A 20339-nucleotide genomic window follows, 5' to 3' on the forward strand; every position below is an offset into this window, starting at 1 on the left:
ACAGAAAGAGTGTCCCTGCGAAGGTCACAATTGTAAAATAACAGCGTTCAAGTAGGCTGCAGAACTCATAGCCACAAGCTATCAATGAGGCCAAGAGTTTAGACCCTTTCAAAGAGTGACTGGGTGTGTATACGGGTAACCAGAAAATACAATTCCAGTACTGAGGATTGTTTTAAAAAGTCTAGGAAGGGCGCACAACCTTCCTGATTTATACCACAAAATATTTCTTACTAGTGGGTGTCGAGGGACCCTTTTCCTGGGAGCAGGTCATCTCATAGCTGCCTATTATAGGGCTTCTTCCACCTTCCACTGAAGCATCGAGAACTGGTTACTGGATACTGAGCTAGATGGACTGCAGGTCCAGTCTGGCAGTGCCTATCTTCTTAACCGTGGTGTAAATCCAAGACTATGTTTTTGCTGATCTTCCTTGAGCTCCTGGGAGACTCTAGGTTTGCACAGAGAGCAGAATGATGTCTCATTAAATATCACCTTGTCACCTGTTCTTTTTCCTTTCAGGAAGGAAAGTCCAAAACTCTTGGGACCTGCTATGTACATTATGTCAGCTGTCAATGACACCAAACTCAACTCTGCAATGTTCCTTCTCACTGGGATACCTGGGCAGGAAGAGGTCCATCTCTGGATCTCTATCCCCTTCTGCTTCATTTATGTTTTTTCAATATTGGGAAATTCAACCATTCTGTTCATTATAAAAACAGATCCAAGCCTCCATGAGCCCATGTACATTTTCCTTTCCATGTTGGCCATCACAGATCTTGGCTTATTGATATCCACCATACCAACAATACTGGGTATGTACTTGTTTAACTCTAGGGAGATCAGCCTCGATGCCTGTTTTGCCCAGCTGTTCTTCATCCACTCATTTGCAATCATTGAATCTTCCATACTCTTGTTGATGGCATTTGACCGCTTTGTCGCAATCTCTAACCCACTGAGATATGCTTCCATCTTAACCCTGCCGAGAATATTCAAGATGGGACTGGTATGTGTGCTAAGAGGGGTGGCCGTATCATTCCCATTCCCCTTCCTCCTGAAACGGTTCCAATATTGTCGAGTCGATGTCCTCTCCCATTCCTACTGCCTGCACCAGGATGTCATGAAGCTGGCTTGTTCGGATATCACAGTCAACTACATCTATGGCTTGTTTCTTACAGCCTCCACAGTGGGGTTTGATTTACTGCCCATCTTCCTCTCTTATGTGATGATCCTCAAAACGGTGCTGAGTGTTGCATCCCACACGGAGTGCCTCAGGGCCCTGAACACCTGCGTCTCCCACCTCTGTGCCGTCCTGCTCTTCTACACACCGGATATCGGCTTGGCTTTGATACACAGATTGGGGAAGGGCTCTTCTCCCTTACTACAGATTGTCCTGGGCTACATCTACCTGCTCGTCCCGCCCCTGATGAACCCAATCGTGTACAGTGTGAATAGCAAACATCTTCGTGGGAGGATAATCAGAGTGTTCGTCAAGTGAAAGGTCAATGCTGGCTCCAGTGCTGCTGACCCGGGAGATGAAAAACATGGGCCACCTATTCTTTGTTGGACCCTTACATCTGAGAAGACATGAGTTACTGATCTCCAGTCTGTAGAGAGAGGTTCAGACAGTGTTTAAGTTCTGGAGCAATGGGAGAGGGGTGGTGAGGGAGGACAGCTCACTGCGGGATGGAGACCAAGGCAGTCAGCAGCATTTACAAAGGGCTTGTCTACACTACCAAGTTTTGTCAATGAAACTTATGTCGACACAAAAAAATCGACAAAAGCAAAGTCGCCAAAGCGAGTCTACATTTGCTCCCTCTGTCAACAGATTGTGTCCACATTCAGGGCACCATTCTCGGGGGCGATGCATTGTGAGTATGTATCCCACAGTGCCTGGTGACTCCATTCTGATGTTGCACCCTATAATGCTTTCTGGAAATGTGCTCATGAATGTAAATATGACATAACTGGAATATGTTTGATTCTGCCTATGCCATGTAACATAGCCCTGTAAAGGTTATGATCTACTGAATATATTCATGCTATTTGTATGCATGTGTCATTATTGTGTTTGAAGTTATTAATAGTGGCTGTGTACTTGTTTGATTTTAAGTAGCCTTCGTAAGGCATTTGGTCAGCTTCTTAAGAAAGGAATTTGCAAGTTAAGTGTCCAATCAAGAAACACTTAATTGACAATGGAACCTTGGAAGACTCCAATCCACATAAAAAACCTACTTGTGATGTTCAAGGTAGCATGTGAAGAATGGCTGCCACCTGTAAAGTTCTGAGTCATGCAGGGACATGTGACATGCCCATATGACTCCAGAACTGCAGCTTGTAACTGGATTCTGCATAGGAGAGAGAAGGGGTTTCCACCCACAAGAGAAGATCAATTTAAGCCTGAGGGAGACCCCTCCATTTTATCTTCAGCTAACTCAAGAGATAGCCTTTCCACCCCCAAAGGATACCTGAAAGAAACTGGAACAAAGAACAATAACCACAGGGGTGTGAGTGATTGCTGGACCCTGACTAGAAGGAGACTAGTCTGTCAAAGAAACTTACTGGAACATCTCTGAGGGTGAGATTTCATCTGTAATCATTTTCTTACTGTACTAGGTTTCAACTTGTGTGCCTTATTTTATTTTGCTTGGTAATTCACTTTGTTCTGTCTGTTATTACTTGGAACCACTTAAATCCTACTTTTTGTACTTCTGTTAACTTATTAATTAATGCAGAGTTTGTATTAATACCTGTGGTGGGTATTAATACAGCCGACTGTCAGGTCCCTACTGGTGCCACTTGCCACTCTGCTGTGACCTCTGCAGGTCAGTCACTTAGGGATTGCTGACTCATATTTTCAGCTTTTAAGAGGTTAGTCACAAACGCTGTCCCCCCACAAGTGATTTCATCTCTCATTTGAGTACTTAAAAGAAAAGGAGGCTCTTAATGGAGCCTATTCAGCTCTATCGTTGAATAGTGGGAAGGAACAAGTTAAACCAGACTGGGGACCCTATGTTAAACCTGTCCCCATCCCTCTCACAGGACTCTGGCATTTGAGTCCCTGGCTTAGCGAGGTCCTTTCAGCTGAGCGTAACCCCCTCATTTGGGAGACATTAAGCACAGTTTCTCTCCCCTTTGTTCATACAATAAAGACAATGACATTGACAACATTTCATTACCCCTGCATTCAGTACTGCAGTGATTTGTAATCTAAGACCAACCAAAGTTAATCACTTTGAGCAGTACTGCTCTATCTGCTGGATATCTAGGCAAACCAAGAATGTTCATGTAAATACTGTTTGAAGACTCTCTCATTCCCAGCTAGCTGTCAGGGGAGAACTCATTCAGACCCTGCTTACAGAGGCTTATGCACCGAACACTATGTTGGGGTCACATGTCATAAAAGGGGACTGGGCTCATGGACCCAGGAGGTCCCTTAGAGGCCTATGTCCCTATGGGCCACATTCACCCATTTTGGGTCACACTGGGAGCTCATGTGGAGTTGCTTGCCCACTATAACCCCCCTGCTCCATGCCCTTGCCAATGGATTTGTCCCTCAGTAGATTCAGAAGAAAGCATAACTTAGCATTATCGTCTGGAAAAGGAATTGTTCTTGGGTTCCTGTTTAGTGATGTCACAGGAGTTTAATTCCCTGAGTTTCTGGTAATCTCAGCATGTTGAGCTGCCAGCTGCCCCCTCCCCAGCCACTAGCTCCAGAGAGGAAGGATGGTTCAGGGTTGAAGTGCTGGCCTGGGAGTCAGAGGAACTGGCTTCAGTTCCAGGCTCTTCCACAGACTTCTTCTGCGACTTGGGCAACTCACTTAATCCCTATGGGCTGCAGCCACAGGTGTTTTGGTACGGCTCAATGTGAAGGTGTACAGTAGGAACAAGAGATGCAGGCCATCCTTACTAGATGGAGGACCCAATGCTGGGAAGCAGTGACTCTGAAAAAGACTTGGGGTCTGAAGTGGGGTGGCTGCCCCACTCCAATAAGCAGGAGTTAAAAGCAGCCAAGCTAGGCTGATTGGGGAAGCAGCCACAGAGGTGGCCAGCTCAATTAGGGCCCGGCTGGCCCTGATAAGAGGGCTGTGGGCCAGAAGCTGGAGGAGTCTCACTCTAGCCCTGGAGTGGGAAGGGCTAGCTGCCTGGGAGCAAGGTACCTGAAGAGGAGCAGTGCTGGGGAAGGGAAAGGGAGCTTAGGAGCTCCAGACAAGTAAACCCTCAGACTGCAGGCCTTGTTGATGGCCTACAAAAGGTACTGGGGCTGCACAGGGGCAGCCCGGGGATAGGTAAAGGCAGCAGGTCCTAACCTCTTGCCAATGATGAGTGGCCATTACACACTTCAGTCTGCCCCAGTGAGCAGGGACTAGATGATGACTGGCAGTAGCCACTGAGGCAAGGTGGGCATAGAGGTATAACCATGCTGGTTCTGGTGGGACCCAACTGAGAGTGCCAATTCAGGATAAATTGCTTCAAGCAGGGCAGTTACAGCCCAACGTTGGAGTTTTCCACCTCTAAGGCAAACCAAACAAGCCAGACAGAGAGGACTTTGGTTTGGTTTGGTTTGCTAGCGGAGGGCAACAAAAATGATTAGGGGACTGGAACACATGAGTTATGAGGAGAGGCTGAGGGAACTGGGGATGTTTAGTCTACAGAAGAGAAGAATGAAGGGGGATTTGATAGCTGCTTTCAACGACCTGAAAGGGGGTTCCAAAGAGGATGGCTTTCTAGACTGTTCTCAGTGGTAGCAGATGAGAGAACAAGGAGTAATGGTCTCAAGTTGCAGTGGGGGAGATTTTGGTTGGATATTAGGAAAAACTTTTTCACTAAGAGGGTGGTGAAACACTGGAATGCGTTACCTAGGGAGGTGGTGGAATCTTCTTCCTTGGAAGTTTTTAAGGTCAGGCTTGACAAAGCCCTGGCTGGGATGATTTAATTGGGGATCGGTCCTGCTTTGAGCAGGGGGTTGGACTAGATGACCTCCTGAGGTCCTTTCCGACCCTGATATTCTATGATTCTATTCTATGTTTTACCCCACTGCCTATGCACAAGTCACACAAGCAATTCCCTTGGACACTCCAGTTTCCTAGTATCACCGCCAGTGCCACTCATTAAGGGGATAAATGGTTATGGAAACCAATACCCCAATAAAAGAAAAAAAAGTTCTCTCTATCCCAAAGGACCAAGCCCCAGACCCAGGTCAAATAATAACTTAGATCTTACCCCAAATACACATTTATAGTCAATTCTTTTATTAACTAAACTAAAATTTATTGAAAAAGAAAAGAGAGAGAGAGTGTTGGTTAAAAGATCAATATACATACAGACTTGAGTTCAATTCTTGAGGTTCAGCTATACAGCAGAACTGAGCTTGCAGTTGCCAAAAGTTCTTTTAGAAATAGTCGATAGGTTATAGTCCAGTGTCCATATTCACAGTGACTCCAGTCAGTGACGGGGGATCTCAATCCTTATGGCTTAAGGTTTCCCCCTCTTGAAACCCAAAACAGATCTGAGGTGAAGAAGGATCATGTCCCAAGGTTTTTGTACATTTTCGGCAGCCATTTGGCCTGAGAAAACAATAGGCTTAACTTTCCTTCTTCCAAACATCCTGGCAATTAGCACAGAATAAATTATCCATTAAACAGTTCAGACACAGGTTATCACAACCTCAAAGAGACATAGACAATAATACTATTTCACTCAAGTATCTTCCTAAATGTTAATATTCCTTTTTTTGATCTTTGAATCAAAACTATAGCAATAGACAAGACTTGTTTGCTTACATCACAAGATCTGAGCAAACATCTACTCTTCTTTCTCTAACAATACAGGCTGCATTTCAAAGCTCTATTCATTTACAGATCTTTCTAACCAGTCGTTAAAGTTCGGCCATAGGTCAGGTCAGTCTGAGAGTTAATTAACACTTTCTGGCCCTGTCACCTTTCAATGAGATATATTACACTCATAACGTCACAAGAGGGCTGAGGGTTCCCCTGGAAGGGGAGACCCAGAACATGGGGGTACTGCTGGGGTAGAACCCCAAGATAAAGGGGCATTGGGGTCCAGGAGGGACACGGGGCCTGAGGCAGGCAAGCCACCAGCCTGCAGAGGGCTCTCCAGGCTCTAATTGAGCTAATTCCCAGGATTATCAGCAGGAAGCGCCGCACCAGTGAGTCTTCACATCGCTACAGGGTCATAGTAGATAAGCAGCTGAACATTAGCTCCCAATGCAAAACTATGGTTGAAAAAGCTAGTGCAATCAGTGATGTATAACCAGGGGAGTCATGAGTAGGAGCAATGAGTTAATTTTACCTCTATCTTTGGCACTAGTGCAACTACTTCTGGGATATTATGCCCAGTTCTGGTGTCTACAATTCAAGGATGTTGATAAATTAAAGAGAATTCAGAGAAGAGCCACAAGAATGATTAAAGGATTAGAAAACCTGCTTCCCAGTGAGAGACTGAAGGAGTTCAGTCTGTTTAGTTTAACAAAGATAAGGTGAAGGGGTGACTTGATCACAGACTGTAAGTATCTGCATGGGGAACAGAGGCTTAACCATGGGCTTTTCAATCTAGCAGAGAAAGTTATAACAGGATCCAATGGCAGGAAGTTGAAGCTATACAAATTCAGACTGGAACTAAGACATAATTTTTTAAACAATGAGGGTAATTAACCATTGGAACAATTTACCAAGGAATGTGGCAGATTCTCCATCATTGACAATTGTTAAATCTACACAGGATGTTGTACTAACAGCTCTGCTCTTGTTGTCCTGGGTTTGTGGGGTGTGTACCCCAGAATGTGATCAACTGAATTGTAACCATATTGTGTGCATTCAGCCACCATGAATTAATGATCTAGAATACCACATAGTGAAGGGTTAATTTGAAAACAGGCTTTCAGAAGCAAGGTCATATCTAGCTGGCAGGTTTTACTAATCAGAATGGGAGGAGGGGACAGACAAGTAAACAACTGAGACTGAAACCTTGGTGCTTGGAAAACCTTTTATCTAGACGCTTTTACATTAAAAGTTTATTGAAAGTTAGAAAAGAGACGCTTTAGTAGGGGCCATTATGAACTATGTGTTTTGCAGAAGTTAGTTATAAAAGATTAGCTAATATAGTGTATTCTTGAGCTATCCTGGGGGACACGTTTTTCTGGACATCTTTACTCCCCAGCAGGGAGGAGTTTGGTCAGTGCTGACTGTTAGAGGGCTTATTCCTCCACCCACTTACTTCCCTGGTCCTTCTCGCATGAACAGAGAGCAACAATACCTGAAGTCCAAAGGTGCAAACAATTCGATGTTTATTGGGGTGAACTTCCAGCAAGCATGATTCCAGTTTCCTTCCTTAGTATCCTCCTTGCCAGCTCTGACACCACAGAGCCTTACACCTGTGTCCCTGTTCCCATTCCTGCCCTTAGCAAAACATGATTCAAACTTCCTTACTCCCATTCCCTGTTCCCATTTCCCCCTTTAGCAAAACATGATTCCAATTTTCTTACCCCCATTCCCTGTTCCCATCTCCCCCACACACCCACCCCCTCCCACCCACACCCACTCACTTCCTCATTGACTACAGATTATATAGTAAAACTTGAGTTCTGCTTAGCTATACCTTAAGCAATCATTTTCCTGAAATTTAACTAACCAATCCTAACATATTGTAACATGATTATGTAACCAATTATATCCCATCACCTTAATTAGTTTACACCCAGCAAAATTAATTATACAGCAGACAGGAACAATCACAGAACCAGACAGAGATTATACAGACAAACAATAGCAAAGTCGGAACTATAACAACAAGACAATACAGAAGTGAGGATTTCACATCCCAGCTATTGATAAGTGAGTTCTTGCCAGACAGGATGCTATCAAACTAAGTTTCCTTTTACATCTTCTAGGCACTTCCCTTTCTCTGGAGGTGATAGGAATACAATCCTGTCCTGATAGTTCCTAACAGCCCAATAGCACCTTATTTCAATGTGACTAGTTTGGAATGTGAGGAGGTGACCGGTCGCTTCCCAGCTTATGGCTGCCTCTGCTGCTTAGCCAAAGGCCTTAGCCTAAGAACAGGGCCTCAGACTGTCACAGTAAGAGAAGGCCCTTACACCAGGAGACAGTGATTTTGATTCTTTCTTTCTTTTATACCTCTATAACTAGCCAAGTGATAAGAATACACCTAAATTCTTAAAGTACAGGCCTTTGCAGACAGGTCTGAATATCTATATCCTAACACTGACCCATAGTAGATTATCAATATCATCTCAGAATGTAGGCAAATATCTGGGATGTTCTATAACTTTTGCTTGTGTCTGTGTTTGCTTAAATCTAATAAACTGCAGTGTTTGACAAGACCATGGGTGAGATGGTGCCAGAGCATGGACAGGACCAGTTGGTTAAGCACCAGCACTCTCCCTTGGAGGGAGAGGCACCAGAGCAGTCCTGTCCAGCCCCGCAACCATCCAGTCACCCTGCTCTCTAAACCATGCCTGTAGTCCTGAAGAGATGGATATGTGGCAGAAAGGTGTGAGTGATTGCTGGACCCAGGCCATAAACCACAACGTTGGTCTGAAAAGGATTGGGCCCAGACTAGGAAGGAGTCTAGTCTGTGAAAGAAGCTTATTGGAACATCTCTGAGGGTGAGATTTACCTGTATTCAGTTTCCTAGAATCCCAAGAGTTGAAGGGCTATTAAGCATGAGCACTTCCAAGCAGTCTTAGAAGAAAAGCTCCCATCAGAGTTTCCAGAATAAATTGAGGAATACTGGAGCCAGATGAAAGCAGTAATCATCAATGCCTGTGAGGGAACCATAGGCTACCAAACCAGAAAACATCAGGGCTAATTTGACGAGAATGATGCTGAAATTGAGCAACTATGATAAGAGAATGGCATTTTGTGCTTGGCAGAACAACATAAATTGCAATATAAAGAGAGACGCTCATGCCAAGGTGAGGGCGGAAGTCCAAAGTAAAACCCAGAGAACTCAAGAACAAATGGTGGACTGAGAAAGCACAAGAACTCCAACATCTTCCGGACATCCACAATACATGTGGTTTCTCTAGTGCCACCAAGGCTGTTTATGTGCCAGTTTGTCCTGGTATGAATCCTCTTCACTCTAAGGACGGAACTACACTTCTGAAAGACAACAAAGCTATCAATTCTTGCTGGAAAGAACATTTTGAAGATCTCCTTAACCATAATTCTATGTTTGCAGATCAAGTCCTTCCGCAAATCCCTCAACAACCATTTAGGGATGAGCTCGGAGACCCTCCCAATTTGTATGAGGTACACAATGCTACCAAGCAGATGAAGAACAACAAGGCAGCAGGTTTAGATGGGATCCCTGCAGAAATCTTTAAAGATGGTGGACCAGAGCTAATGTGGCAGTTTTATCTGCATATCCTTAAAATCTGGATAAAGGAAGAGATACCCAGTGAAATGAGGGATGTCTTGATTGTCACCCTCTTCAAGAAAGGGGATAAACGGATTGTGGAAGTTATCACGGTGTCTCCCTCCTAGCCATTGCAGGCAAAGTTGTGGCGTGGAACCTTGCAACCCGCCTTCTGCCCCTGTCAGAAGAAATTTTACCAGAGTCACAGAGTGGTTTCCAACCATGTTATAGAACAGCAGGTACGATCTTCACAGCACAGCAGCTGCAAGAAAAGTGCTGGGAGCAAAACCAACCACTGTACATGGTTTATTGATCTAACTAAGGCCTTTGACTCGGTGAATCGCCAGGCCCTCTGGACTGTACTCTCTAAGACTGGATGTCCTGACAAATACATCAATGTCCTAAAATTGCTTCATGATAACATGAAAGTGACTTTTCTGGCTCCCAGAGTGAACCTTTCAAAGTACAAACAGGAGTCAAACAGGGCTGTATCATTGCTCCAGCTGTGTTTGCAGTTTTTATTGCCATCATTCTTTACCTAATTGCTGGGAAGTTTACAGCTGGCGTTGAAATCATTTATGGAATGGATGGAAAGCAGTTCAGGCTTAGCAGGCTGAAAGACAAGAGTAAGATCTTCACAACATCTATTGTGGAACTTCAGTATGCTGATGACAATGCAATTTTTGCCCACTCTGAGAAATATCTTCAAACTATCTTGAATGTGTTTGCCAATGCTTACGCATGTCTTGGTTTCACTCTTAACATCAAGAAGACTAAAGTGCTCTATCAGCCCTCTCCAAATGAGGTAACCCATGCCCTATCTATCAGAATCAACAGAGTGGCACTGGAGAATGTCGATCGTTTCCTCTACCTTGGAAGTCATCTCTCATCCAAGGCAGATGTTGATACAGAAATTCAACACCACCTGAGCTGTGCCAGCATAGCTTTTTCTCGTTTATGGCACAGGGTCTGTGAAGGTCACAACATTCGAAAAGACAACATTCTCGTTTATCAAGTCATTAGTCTCCCAACACTGTTGTATGGGTCTGAAACTTAGACAACCAATAGTCACCACTTGAAAGTCCTTGAGAGGCACCATCAATGCTTCCTTCGAAAGATTCTGAAGATCAAATGGGAAGACAGGCACAGTGTCTACTGAGACAATATTACTGTCCTGGAAGAGGCAAAGACCACCAGTATCGAAGCAATGATCATCCATCAGCAATTCCGCTGGACTGGTCATGTTGTCCGGATGCCAGACCATCGCCTCTCAAAACAGGTCCTGTTCTCTCAGCTGAGAGAAGGGTACTGTAACGTGGGTGGACAACGGAAGCATTACAGGGACTTGCGGAAGGACAACCGAAAAAAGTGTAATATTGACACTTGGGAGACACTTGCCCAGGATCGCTTAAAAGGGAGTGAAGAATTACGTGATGGTCCCCTGCATTTTGAACTTGCTCACCGACAAGCTGAAGAGGACAAGAGGCACAGGAGGAAGGAGAGACTGGCTTCCAGTCATGGTCAACAGCCTCCCGCTGAGCCTGAAAACATCTGCCCTCATTGTAATAGAACTTGTGGTTCAAGGATTGGCCTTATTAGCCACCTGAGGACCCATAATTTCCATGGAAGATGATCATACTCGGTAACGAGTGATCGGCCATCATCATCATCATCATGCTTAAGTGAGCTGTAGCTCACGAAAGCTCATGCTCAAATAAATTGGTTAGGCTCTAAGGTGCCACAAGTCCTCCTTTTCTTTTTGCAAAGACAGACTAACACGGCTGTTACTCTGAAACCATGCTTAGACTTGTGTGTTTTGTTTTAGTTTGCTTGGTAACTTACTTTGTTCTGTCTGTTATTACTTGGAACCCCTTAAATCCTACTTTTTATACTTAATAGTATCACTTTTGCTTATTAATTAACCCAGAGTAAGTGAATAGTACCTGGCAGGGGAGGACCGGGGGGACAGCTGTGCATATCTCTCTATGAGTGTTAGAGAGGGCGGACTATGGAGGGAAGCCTTCTCTGGCAGGGGGTTTGTTCTCAGTGAACTCCCAGCACACCTAGTGAGAGTCTTGAGGGAGTTTCTGTGAATGTATCATCGTTTTGTTATAACCATGTTATAATAATGTCACAATGAAGAATATGGCGTGCAGTGTCACGCAAAGATCAATGGTTCTTTCCACTGGTGAAAGGCCTGAAATTACATAAAAACAACAGTTGGAAACAAACCTGAGTGAAGGTTGGGACACCCACGCTGCAGTTCTGTGGCTTGCCAGGGCAAAGAGACCCTGAGACCTGCCCGCACGCACTCAGTGCCAGGAAAAGTCCCACCGCTGGCCTTGGACCAACAATCAGAACGAAAAATGTAATTTCAGCAGCGCTGCTTGCCTGTCTGTGTACATGCCACTCCGGGCCCCCACCCCCAGGGCTGCCCACCTGTCCGTGTACCTCTGCCTGCCCCAGAATCCCCAGCGCTGCCTGCTTGTCCATCCGTATACACCCCCTGTCTGCCCCCACCACTCCCAGCACTGCCCACCTGTCCATGTACATGCTGCTCCCTGCCCCCACGACCCCCAGCACTGCTTGCCTATACCTATACACGCCCTGCCTGCCCCCGCAACCATCAGCACTGCCTGCTTCCCTGTGTACACATCCTTCCCTGCCCCAAACCCCCCAGCACTGCCCACCTGTCCATGTACACCCCACTCCCTGCCTTCATAACTTTCAGTGCTGGCCACTTGTCCATGTAGGTCCCCCACCCCCACAACTTCCAGCCCTGCCACACAGTTATACCCCTCACCCAGGACCAAAACCAGGTGCCAGACCCCACAGCGACTGCTCACAGAAATGTCTCCTCAGACTAGATTAAACTCAGTGTCTGCCTGCACTGGGGAAAAGGGGGAGATCAGCCTGAACTGCCCCTCCAGGGATGAGAGGAACCCCAGGAGCAGCTCAGCCTGTGCAGGGAAGCAGAGAGGGAGAGACTCGGTGGGAGAGAGAGAGGACGTGGAGACTAAAAGGAGCCAGCGTGAATAACTCTTCCTCAAAACGACACAAAGCTTTAAAGTATTGCAGCCCATTAGAAACCCAGACACCCCTTCCTGAGGCTGCTTTTCTGTGTTGGCAATTGCTGATGTTACCACAAGCTGTAGCAGGGTTTCTCACAACAGGAGGGATGGTCCAGAGAGGGGAAGGTGTCAGAGACAAACTGTTACAGTGTGGTCCACATTACGTTACAGTCTGAGACACCCCCCTGTCCAGGAGGCCTTGTTACACCTCTTTGGTCTGTGCATTAGGCAGGATATGCATTCCCTACTTCACCCAGTTTCAGGACTCTGCACCACTGTGATCTGGATATTGCACGTCACTCGCCCCCCTCCACACACACACACACTGTGCATTGCTTGACCTCCCCTTGTGAGATTTCCAACACCACCAGGTTTCCTCTAAGCCAGAAACATGCTTTTATATATTTTTATTTTTATTGCATTTTGGTGCTTCTCACCCTCTCCAGATTCAGAGATGCAGGAGCATAGAGAGAGCAGACCCTTCTTCCTCCCTGAAAAAAATTGTTATCCTGATTGTTCTGAACCGCTAAGCCTGTGAGTTTGAGATTTCAGCAACTCTCTTGCCAGGTCTTCTTTGGTCCAAATGAGATGACCCACAGGACAACTCCAGTTGAAGTCACTGGAGGCTCATGCTGGATGTAAATAAGTCCATTTTATTTTTGTCTCTACATGTGGATTTACAGTGAATGCTTGGCCATGTTGGGAGTTTTGCCATTGGTCTCAGTGGGTCCAAGATTTCACCCTTAGTGTTTAACTTTCAGCTTCTAGCTGCAAAAATCATGCCTTCGGGTCCTGCTACAGAGATGGCTATTCTGTTAGGGTGTTGAACTAGTCTGAAGGCAGACCTGCAGTTCATGTGTCGTTCTAAGTCTCGGTATGAAAGATGGGGATTTCAAAACACAGGGCCCCTGATTTTGTTCTCAGGGAAGCCAGTGTCAATCTGGAGTGATCAAGTGAAGGCAGAATGTGAGAGCAGAATCTGGCCAGTGTATGACCCATTCTTGTTGTGAGCCCTCTGGTAACACAGACACCCACTGCAGAGGCTTTGGCTGCACTACCTAACAGGGCAGTGAAGGTGTTGAATTGGAAAATTCCTCGAGCAAACCAGAGGAAAAAACACACCGCCCAAAAAAAGGAAGGTACTGAGACAGATAGAAGGACACACTAAGAGACAAGGAACTGATCTTAAAAACAAATATTTGTCTAAACTATTTCCAATATAATTGTAGTTACAATTTTACCAGGTAAATCCCTTGGTATTTCTCACAATACGAAAGAGCTCAAGTCACCGTGCTGGTGAATTCCTGCACAGATGGTTCTTGACTTGAACCTTGAACTCTGAACACTTACCACTAACTTTAAAGAAGAAAGAGGCAACTCACTGAAATCCCACTCAGCAGTCTCCTTACCACGAAAGGGAGGTGGAGCCATGAGAATCAGTGTATGAATCTCACATATCTGACACTCAGCGTGCTGGACAGCAACCTTTATGATTCCCCTGTATAGTCCCTTTGGACTCTCAGATTCACCAGAAGTCCCAGACCATTCCCTCGGCTTTGTGATCAGCGGGAAGAGCAGAAAACTGACCCTGGAGATCTTCATCTTGAGAACCTTCCCCTGGGAGTGAAGAAATGATTCGCTGATACCAGAGGCTCAGATTGTCAGGCCAAACTGAGTTTTGCAGTGTCTTCAGCCTAGGAATTGATGATGTTTTTTGTTTTTTGTTTTTTTCTGGGTGTAATGTGCTGCCATCTGCACTCTGTGTGGGAATGCTGCCACAAGATACAGGACCAAAAAACCATTTTCAATTGATCGTAGTAGCATGGCACTGCATACCACCCATGCAATTGTAATAGCCATTCCATTAGCCTCTGAAAAGTCACTGCCATGCTGTGGAGGCCGAATGATGTGTTCCTGAATTGATTCAAGTTGAAGGGTGTGGAAAAGGCTTTCTTCTCCCAGGCTTGTGGCATCAGTGGAATTTGTCAGAATCCCTTTGTGAGGTCTAAACTGGATATGTATCTGGCAGCTCAAACTGTTCTTATAGTTCATCTACTCTCTGCATTGGGTAAGCATCACATTTCAATACTGTGCTGACCTTTCAGAAATCGATGCGGAAACGTGATGTGCTATCCTGCGGCAGAAGTGGGAGAATGGGACTTCTCCACTCACTGTGTGATTCCTTCACCACTCCCAGGGCCAAAATGACCTGCAGTTAATCTCCCATGTTATCCCACATTTAGGGAACAGCCACAGATTTTCCCTAATCTGTTGCCCTGGGGCCATTTCAGTGTAGTGGTATTTTAGGTAGGTGTACCCTGCTGGGGTGAGAACAGGGTGGTAAAGGAATCAAACAACGGCTACATCTGGATCATTTGTTTGAGCTATAGTCCCTCCCAAGTGCTTGCATGACAGGTGCCTGGGGGCCTTATTTGGGCTCCAGAGGGTATGAGTGTGACAGGCTGTCACCCTTAGGGTGTAGCCTGGGAACCGTGGGAACTGCTGTTCTCCTGTAACCACCCAGCTGGGCTGGCCCTTTTCACCCTGCTTTGCTGGTGATTCCACCTTTCCAGGCCCTGTGATCACCCAACACATCAGCAGATGGCGCCACACACCCAAACTGAGCTTCCTGAGGGCTTTCCTAAACCACCCAGCTACAAATAGCAGACATCACCCAATTTCCCAGCTTCCCAGGCTCACCTCCTCCCGGAGTATAAACCTAAAATTATACTCTCTTGCCCTGCATAGGGATCTGTACAACGTAAGCTTATTAATAGAGTGAATGGAAACTAAAATGGAACCAGATTGTTGGCACTTAACATTAAAAAGTTCGTAAAGCAGTTTGTAAACTAAGGGCTGGGGGAAAGCAGACAGGTGCAGAGAAGCACGTGGTTTAGACAGAGACATCCCTTAGGGGAGGATCTATTAATGGAGATTCTCTGTGTTCTAGTAAGAAGAGGATAGAAGATGATAAAATACAAGCAGGATCTGATGAGAAACAGTCAAATGAAAAAAGTCTCATTCAAGTACATCATGTAATGGGAGACAGCCAAAAAGAGACAGGCTTTTAAAGTGCTTATATACCAATGCTAGAAGTCTAAATAATAAGATAAGTGAACCAGAGTATTAAATGATTGCATTGTATTAAATGAGGATATTGATATAACAGGCATCACAGAAACCTGGTGGAATGAAGATAATCAATTGGACACAGTAATACCAGGGTACAAAAATCTATCAGAAGGACAGAACGGGTCGTACTGGTGGGGGAATGGCACTGTATGTGAAAGAAAATGTAGAATCAAATGAAGTAAAAATCTTAAATGAACTAAACTGTACCAAAGAATCTCTATGGAGAGTGATTCCAGGCTCTAATAATAATATAGCAGTAGGGATCTATTACCGATCACCTGACCAGGATGGTGATAGTGACTGTGAAATCCTCAGGGAGATTAGAGAGGCTATTAAAATAAAAACCTCAATAATAATGGGGGATTTCAATTATCCCCATATTGACTGGGTATATGTTTCTTCAGGACGGGATGCAGAGATAAAGTTTCTTGACACCTTAAATGGCTGCTTTTAGGAGCAGCTAGTCCTGGAACCCACAAGAGAAGAGGCAATTCTTGATTTAGTCCTAAGTGGAGCACAGGATCCGGTCCAAGAGGTGAATATAGCTGGACCACTTGTTAATAGTGACTATAATATAATTAAATTTAACATCCCTATGACAGGGAAAACACTGTAGCATTTCATTTCAGAAAGGGGGACTACACAAAAATGAGGAGGTTAGTGAAACAGACATTAAAAGGTTCAGCACCAAAAGTAAAATCCCTGCCAGCTGCATAGAAACTACTAAAAGACACCACAATAGAGGCTCAATGTATATGTACACACCAAATTAAAAAACATAGTAAGAGAACCAAAAAAAGAGCCACCATGGCTAAACAACAAAGTAAAAGAAGCAGTGAGAGACAAAAAGGCATCCTTTTAAAAGGGAAAGTTAAATCCTAGTGAGGAAAATAGAAAGGAGCATAAACTCTGGCAAATGAAGTGTAAAAATATCATTAGGAAGGCCAAAAAAAAATTTTGAAGTACAGCTTGACACAGACTGAAAAAGTAACAGCAAAAAAAGAATTAAGTACATAAGAAGCAGGAAGCCTGCTAACCAACCAGTGGGGCCACTGGACAATCGAGGTGCTAAAGGAGCACTCAAGGATGATAAGGCCATTGCGGAGAAACTAAATGAATTTTTTGCACTGGTCTTCACGGTTGAGGATGTGAGGGAGATTCCCAAACCTGAGCAACTCTTTTTGGGTGAGAAATCTGAGGAACTGTCCCAGATTGAGGTGTCATTAGAGGAGGTTTTGAAACAAATTGATAAACTAAACAGCAATAAGTCACCAGGACCAGATGGTATTCACCCAAGAATTCTGAAGAACTCAAATGTGAAATTTCATTACTACTAACTGTAGTCTGTAACCTGTAATTTAAATCAGCTTCTGTGCCAAATACGGGAGGGTAGCTAATTTGATGCCAATTTTTAAAAAGGGCTCCAGAGGTGACCCCGGGAATTACAGGCTGGTAATCCTAACTTCAGTACCAGGAAAACTGGTTGAAACTATAGAAAAGAACAAAATTGTCAGACAAAGAGATGAACACAATTCGTTGGGGAATAGTCAACATGATTTTTCTAAAGGGAAATCATGCCTCAACGATCTATAGAATTCTTTGAGGGGGTCAACAAGAATGTGGACAAAGGGGATCCAGGGAATGAAGTGTACTTAGATTTTAAAAATCCTTTGACAAGGTCCCTCACCAAAGACTCTTAAGCAAAGAAAGCAGTCATGGGATAAGAGGGAAGGTTCTCTTATGGACTGGTGACTGGTTAAAAGATAGGAAACAAAGGGTAGGAATAAATTATCAGTTTTCAGAACGGACAGAAGTACATAGTGGTGTCCCCAGGGGTCTGTAATTGGCATAGTACTATTCAACATATTCGTAAATGATCAGGAAAAAGGAGTTGTCATAAATATAAAGGGAAGGGTAAACCCCTTTAAAATCCCTCCTGGCCAGAGGAAAAATCCTCTCACCTGTAAAGGGTTAAGAAGCTAAAGGTAACCTCGCTGGCACCTGACCAAAATGACCAATGAGGAGACAAGATACTTTCAAAAGCTGGGAGGAGGGAGAAAAACAAAGGGTCTGTGTCTGTCTGTGTCAAGGTTCCTTCCCCACTCTGAACTCTAGGGTACAGATGTGGGGACCTGCAGGAAAGCCTCCTAAGCTTACTTTTACCAGCTTAGGTTAAAACTTCCCCAAGGTACAAATTATTTTACCCTTTGCACTTGGATTTCCACTGCCACCACCAAACTTTATGTGGGTTTACTGGGAAAAGTTGTTTGGACACGTCTTTCCCCACAAAATCCTCCCAACCCTTGCACCCCACTTCCTGGGAAAGGTTTGGTAAAAATCCTCACCAATTTGCATAGGTGACCACAGTCCCAAACCCTTGGATCTGAGAACAATGAAAAAGCATTCAGTTTTCTTACAAGAAGACTTTTCATAGAAGTAAAGGAATCACCTCTGTAAAATCAGGATAGTAGATACCTTACAGGGTAATTAGATTCAAAACATAGAGAATCCCTCTAGGCAAAACCTTAAGTTACAAAAAAGACACACAGACAGGAATAGTCATTCTATTCAGCACAGCTCTTTTCTCAGCCATTTCAAGAAATCATAATCTAACACATACCTAGCTAGATTACTTACTAAGTTCTAAGATTCCATTTCTGTTCTGTCCCTGGCCAAAGCATCATACAGACAGACACAGACCCTTTGATTTTCTCCCTCCTCCCAGCTTTTGAAAGTATCTTGTCTCCTCATTAGTCATTTTGGTCAGGTGCCAGCGAGGTTACCTTTAGCTTCTTAACCCTTTACAGGTGAGAGGATTTTTCCTCTGGCCAGGAGGGATTTTAAAGGGGTTTACCCTTCCCTTTATATTTATGACAGTCTGTATGATGCTTTTGCCAGGGACAGAACAGGAATGGAGTCTTCGAAATTAATAAGTAATCTAGCTAGGTATGTGTTAGATTATGATTTCTTTAAATGGCTGAGAAAAGAGCTGTGCTGAATAGAATGAATATTCTGTCTGTGTGTCTTTTTTATAACTTAAGGTTTTGCCTAGAGGGATTCTCTATGTTTTGAATCTAATTATCCTGTAAGGTACCTACTATCATTATTTTACAGAGGTGATTCTTTTTTACTTCTATGAAAAGTCTTCTTGTAAGAAAACTGAATGCTTTTTCATTGTTCTAAGATCCAAGGGTTTGGGTCTGTGGTCACCTATGCAAATTGGTGAGGATTTTTACCGAACATTCCCCAGGAAGTGGGGTGCAAGGGTTGGGAGGATTTTGCGGGGAAAGACGTGTCCAAACTACGTTTTTTCAGGAACCCAGATAAAGTTTGGTGGTGGCAGTGGAAATCCAAGGGTAAAATAGTTTGTACCTTGGGGAAGTTTTAACCTAAACTGGTAAAAGTAAGCTTAGGAGGTTTTCATGCAGGTCCCCACATCTGTACCCTAGAGTTCAGAGTGGGGAAGAAACCCTGACAGGAGTAAACAGTGAGGTTGCAAAAACTTGCAAATGATAGAAAACTACTCAAGATAGTTAAGCCCCAGGCAGACTGGGAAGAGCTAGAAAAGGATCGCTCAAAACTATGTGACTGGGCAAAAAAATGGCAATTGAAATTCAATGCTGATAAATGCAAAGTAATGCACATTGGAAACCATAATCCCGACTATACATATAAAATGATGGGGTCTAAATTAGCGGTTACCACTCAAGAAAGAGATCTTGGAGTTATTGTGAAGAGTTCTCTGAAAACATCCACTCAGTGTGCAGCTGCAGTCAAAAAAGTGAACAGAATGCAGGGAATAAATAAGAAAGGGATAGATAATAAAATATCATATTGCCCCTATATAAATCCATTGTACACACACATCTTGAATACTGCATGCAGATGTGGTCGCCCCATCTCAGAAAAGAAATATTGGAATTGGAAAAGGTTCAGAAAAGGGCAACAAAAATGATTAGGGGTATGGCACATCTGCCAGATGAGAAAAGATTAATAAAACTGGGACTTTTCAGCATGGAAAAAAGACGACTAAGGGGGGTTATGATAGAGGTCTATAAAATCATGACTGGTGTGGAGAAAGTAAATCAGGAAGTGTTATTTACTTCTTCTCAAAACACAAGAACTAGGGGTCTCCAAATGAAATTAATAGGCAGCAGGTTTAAAACAAATAAAAGGAAGTATTTTTTCACACAACGCACAGTCAATCTGTGGAACTCCCTGCCAGAGGATGTTGTGAAGGTCAAGACTGTAACAGTGTTCAAAAAAGAACTTGATAAATTCATGAAGGATAGGTCCATCAATAACTATTAGCCAAAATCGGCAGGAATGGTGTCCATGGCCTCTGTTTGCCAGAAGCTGGGAATGGGCGACAGGGGATGGATCACTTGGTGATTCCCTGTTCTGTTCATTCCCCCTGGGGCACCTGGCACTGGCCACTGTTGAAAGATAGGATACTGGGCTAGATGGACCTTTGGTCCGAACCTGTATGGCTGTTCTTCTGTTCTTATCAGTACGCCCACCCCCCGATGTGGGAAGAATATGCCACAAGCATGTGTTAACCAAGCTGAGATATTCCCCAACATTTCACTCAAATGCACACTGATTTAGGTAAAGCAAAAAACAAGTTTAACTACAGAAAGATAGATTTTAAGCAATTATGATACCAAACAGATCAAAGCAGATTACCTAGCAAATCAACAAAAACGCAAACTAAGCCTAAAATACTGGTTAGTATTTAGCAGA

General features: G+C 44.2%; 1 protein-coding gene across 1 annotated transcript; it reads left to right on the forward strand.

Annotated features, from left to right (window-relative positions):
- Window positions 1-556: 556 nt before the first annotated feature.
- LOC144279504 (olfactory receptor 51G2-like) lies at window positions 557-1492 on the forward strand. The gene has a single exon (XM_077841046.1). The coding sequence runs from the start codon at window positions 557-559 to the stop codon at window positions 1490-1492; it is 936 nt and encodes a 311-aa protein (XP_077697172.1).
- The last annotated feature ends 18847 nt before the right edge of the window (window positions 1493-20339 follow it).

The sequence above is a fragment of the Eretmochelys imbricata genome, chromosome 1 (genome assembly GCF_965152235.1).
Source record: "Eretmochelys imbricata isolate rEreImb1 chromosome 1, rEreImb1.hap1, whole genome shotgun sequence".
Lineage (NCBI taxonomy): Eukaryota > Metazoa > Chordata > Testudines > Cheloniidae > Eretmochelys > Eretmochelys imbricata.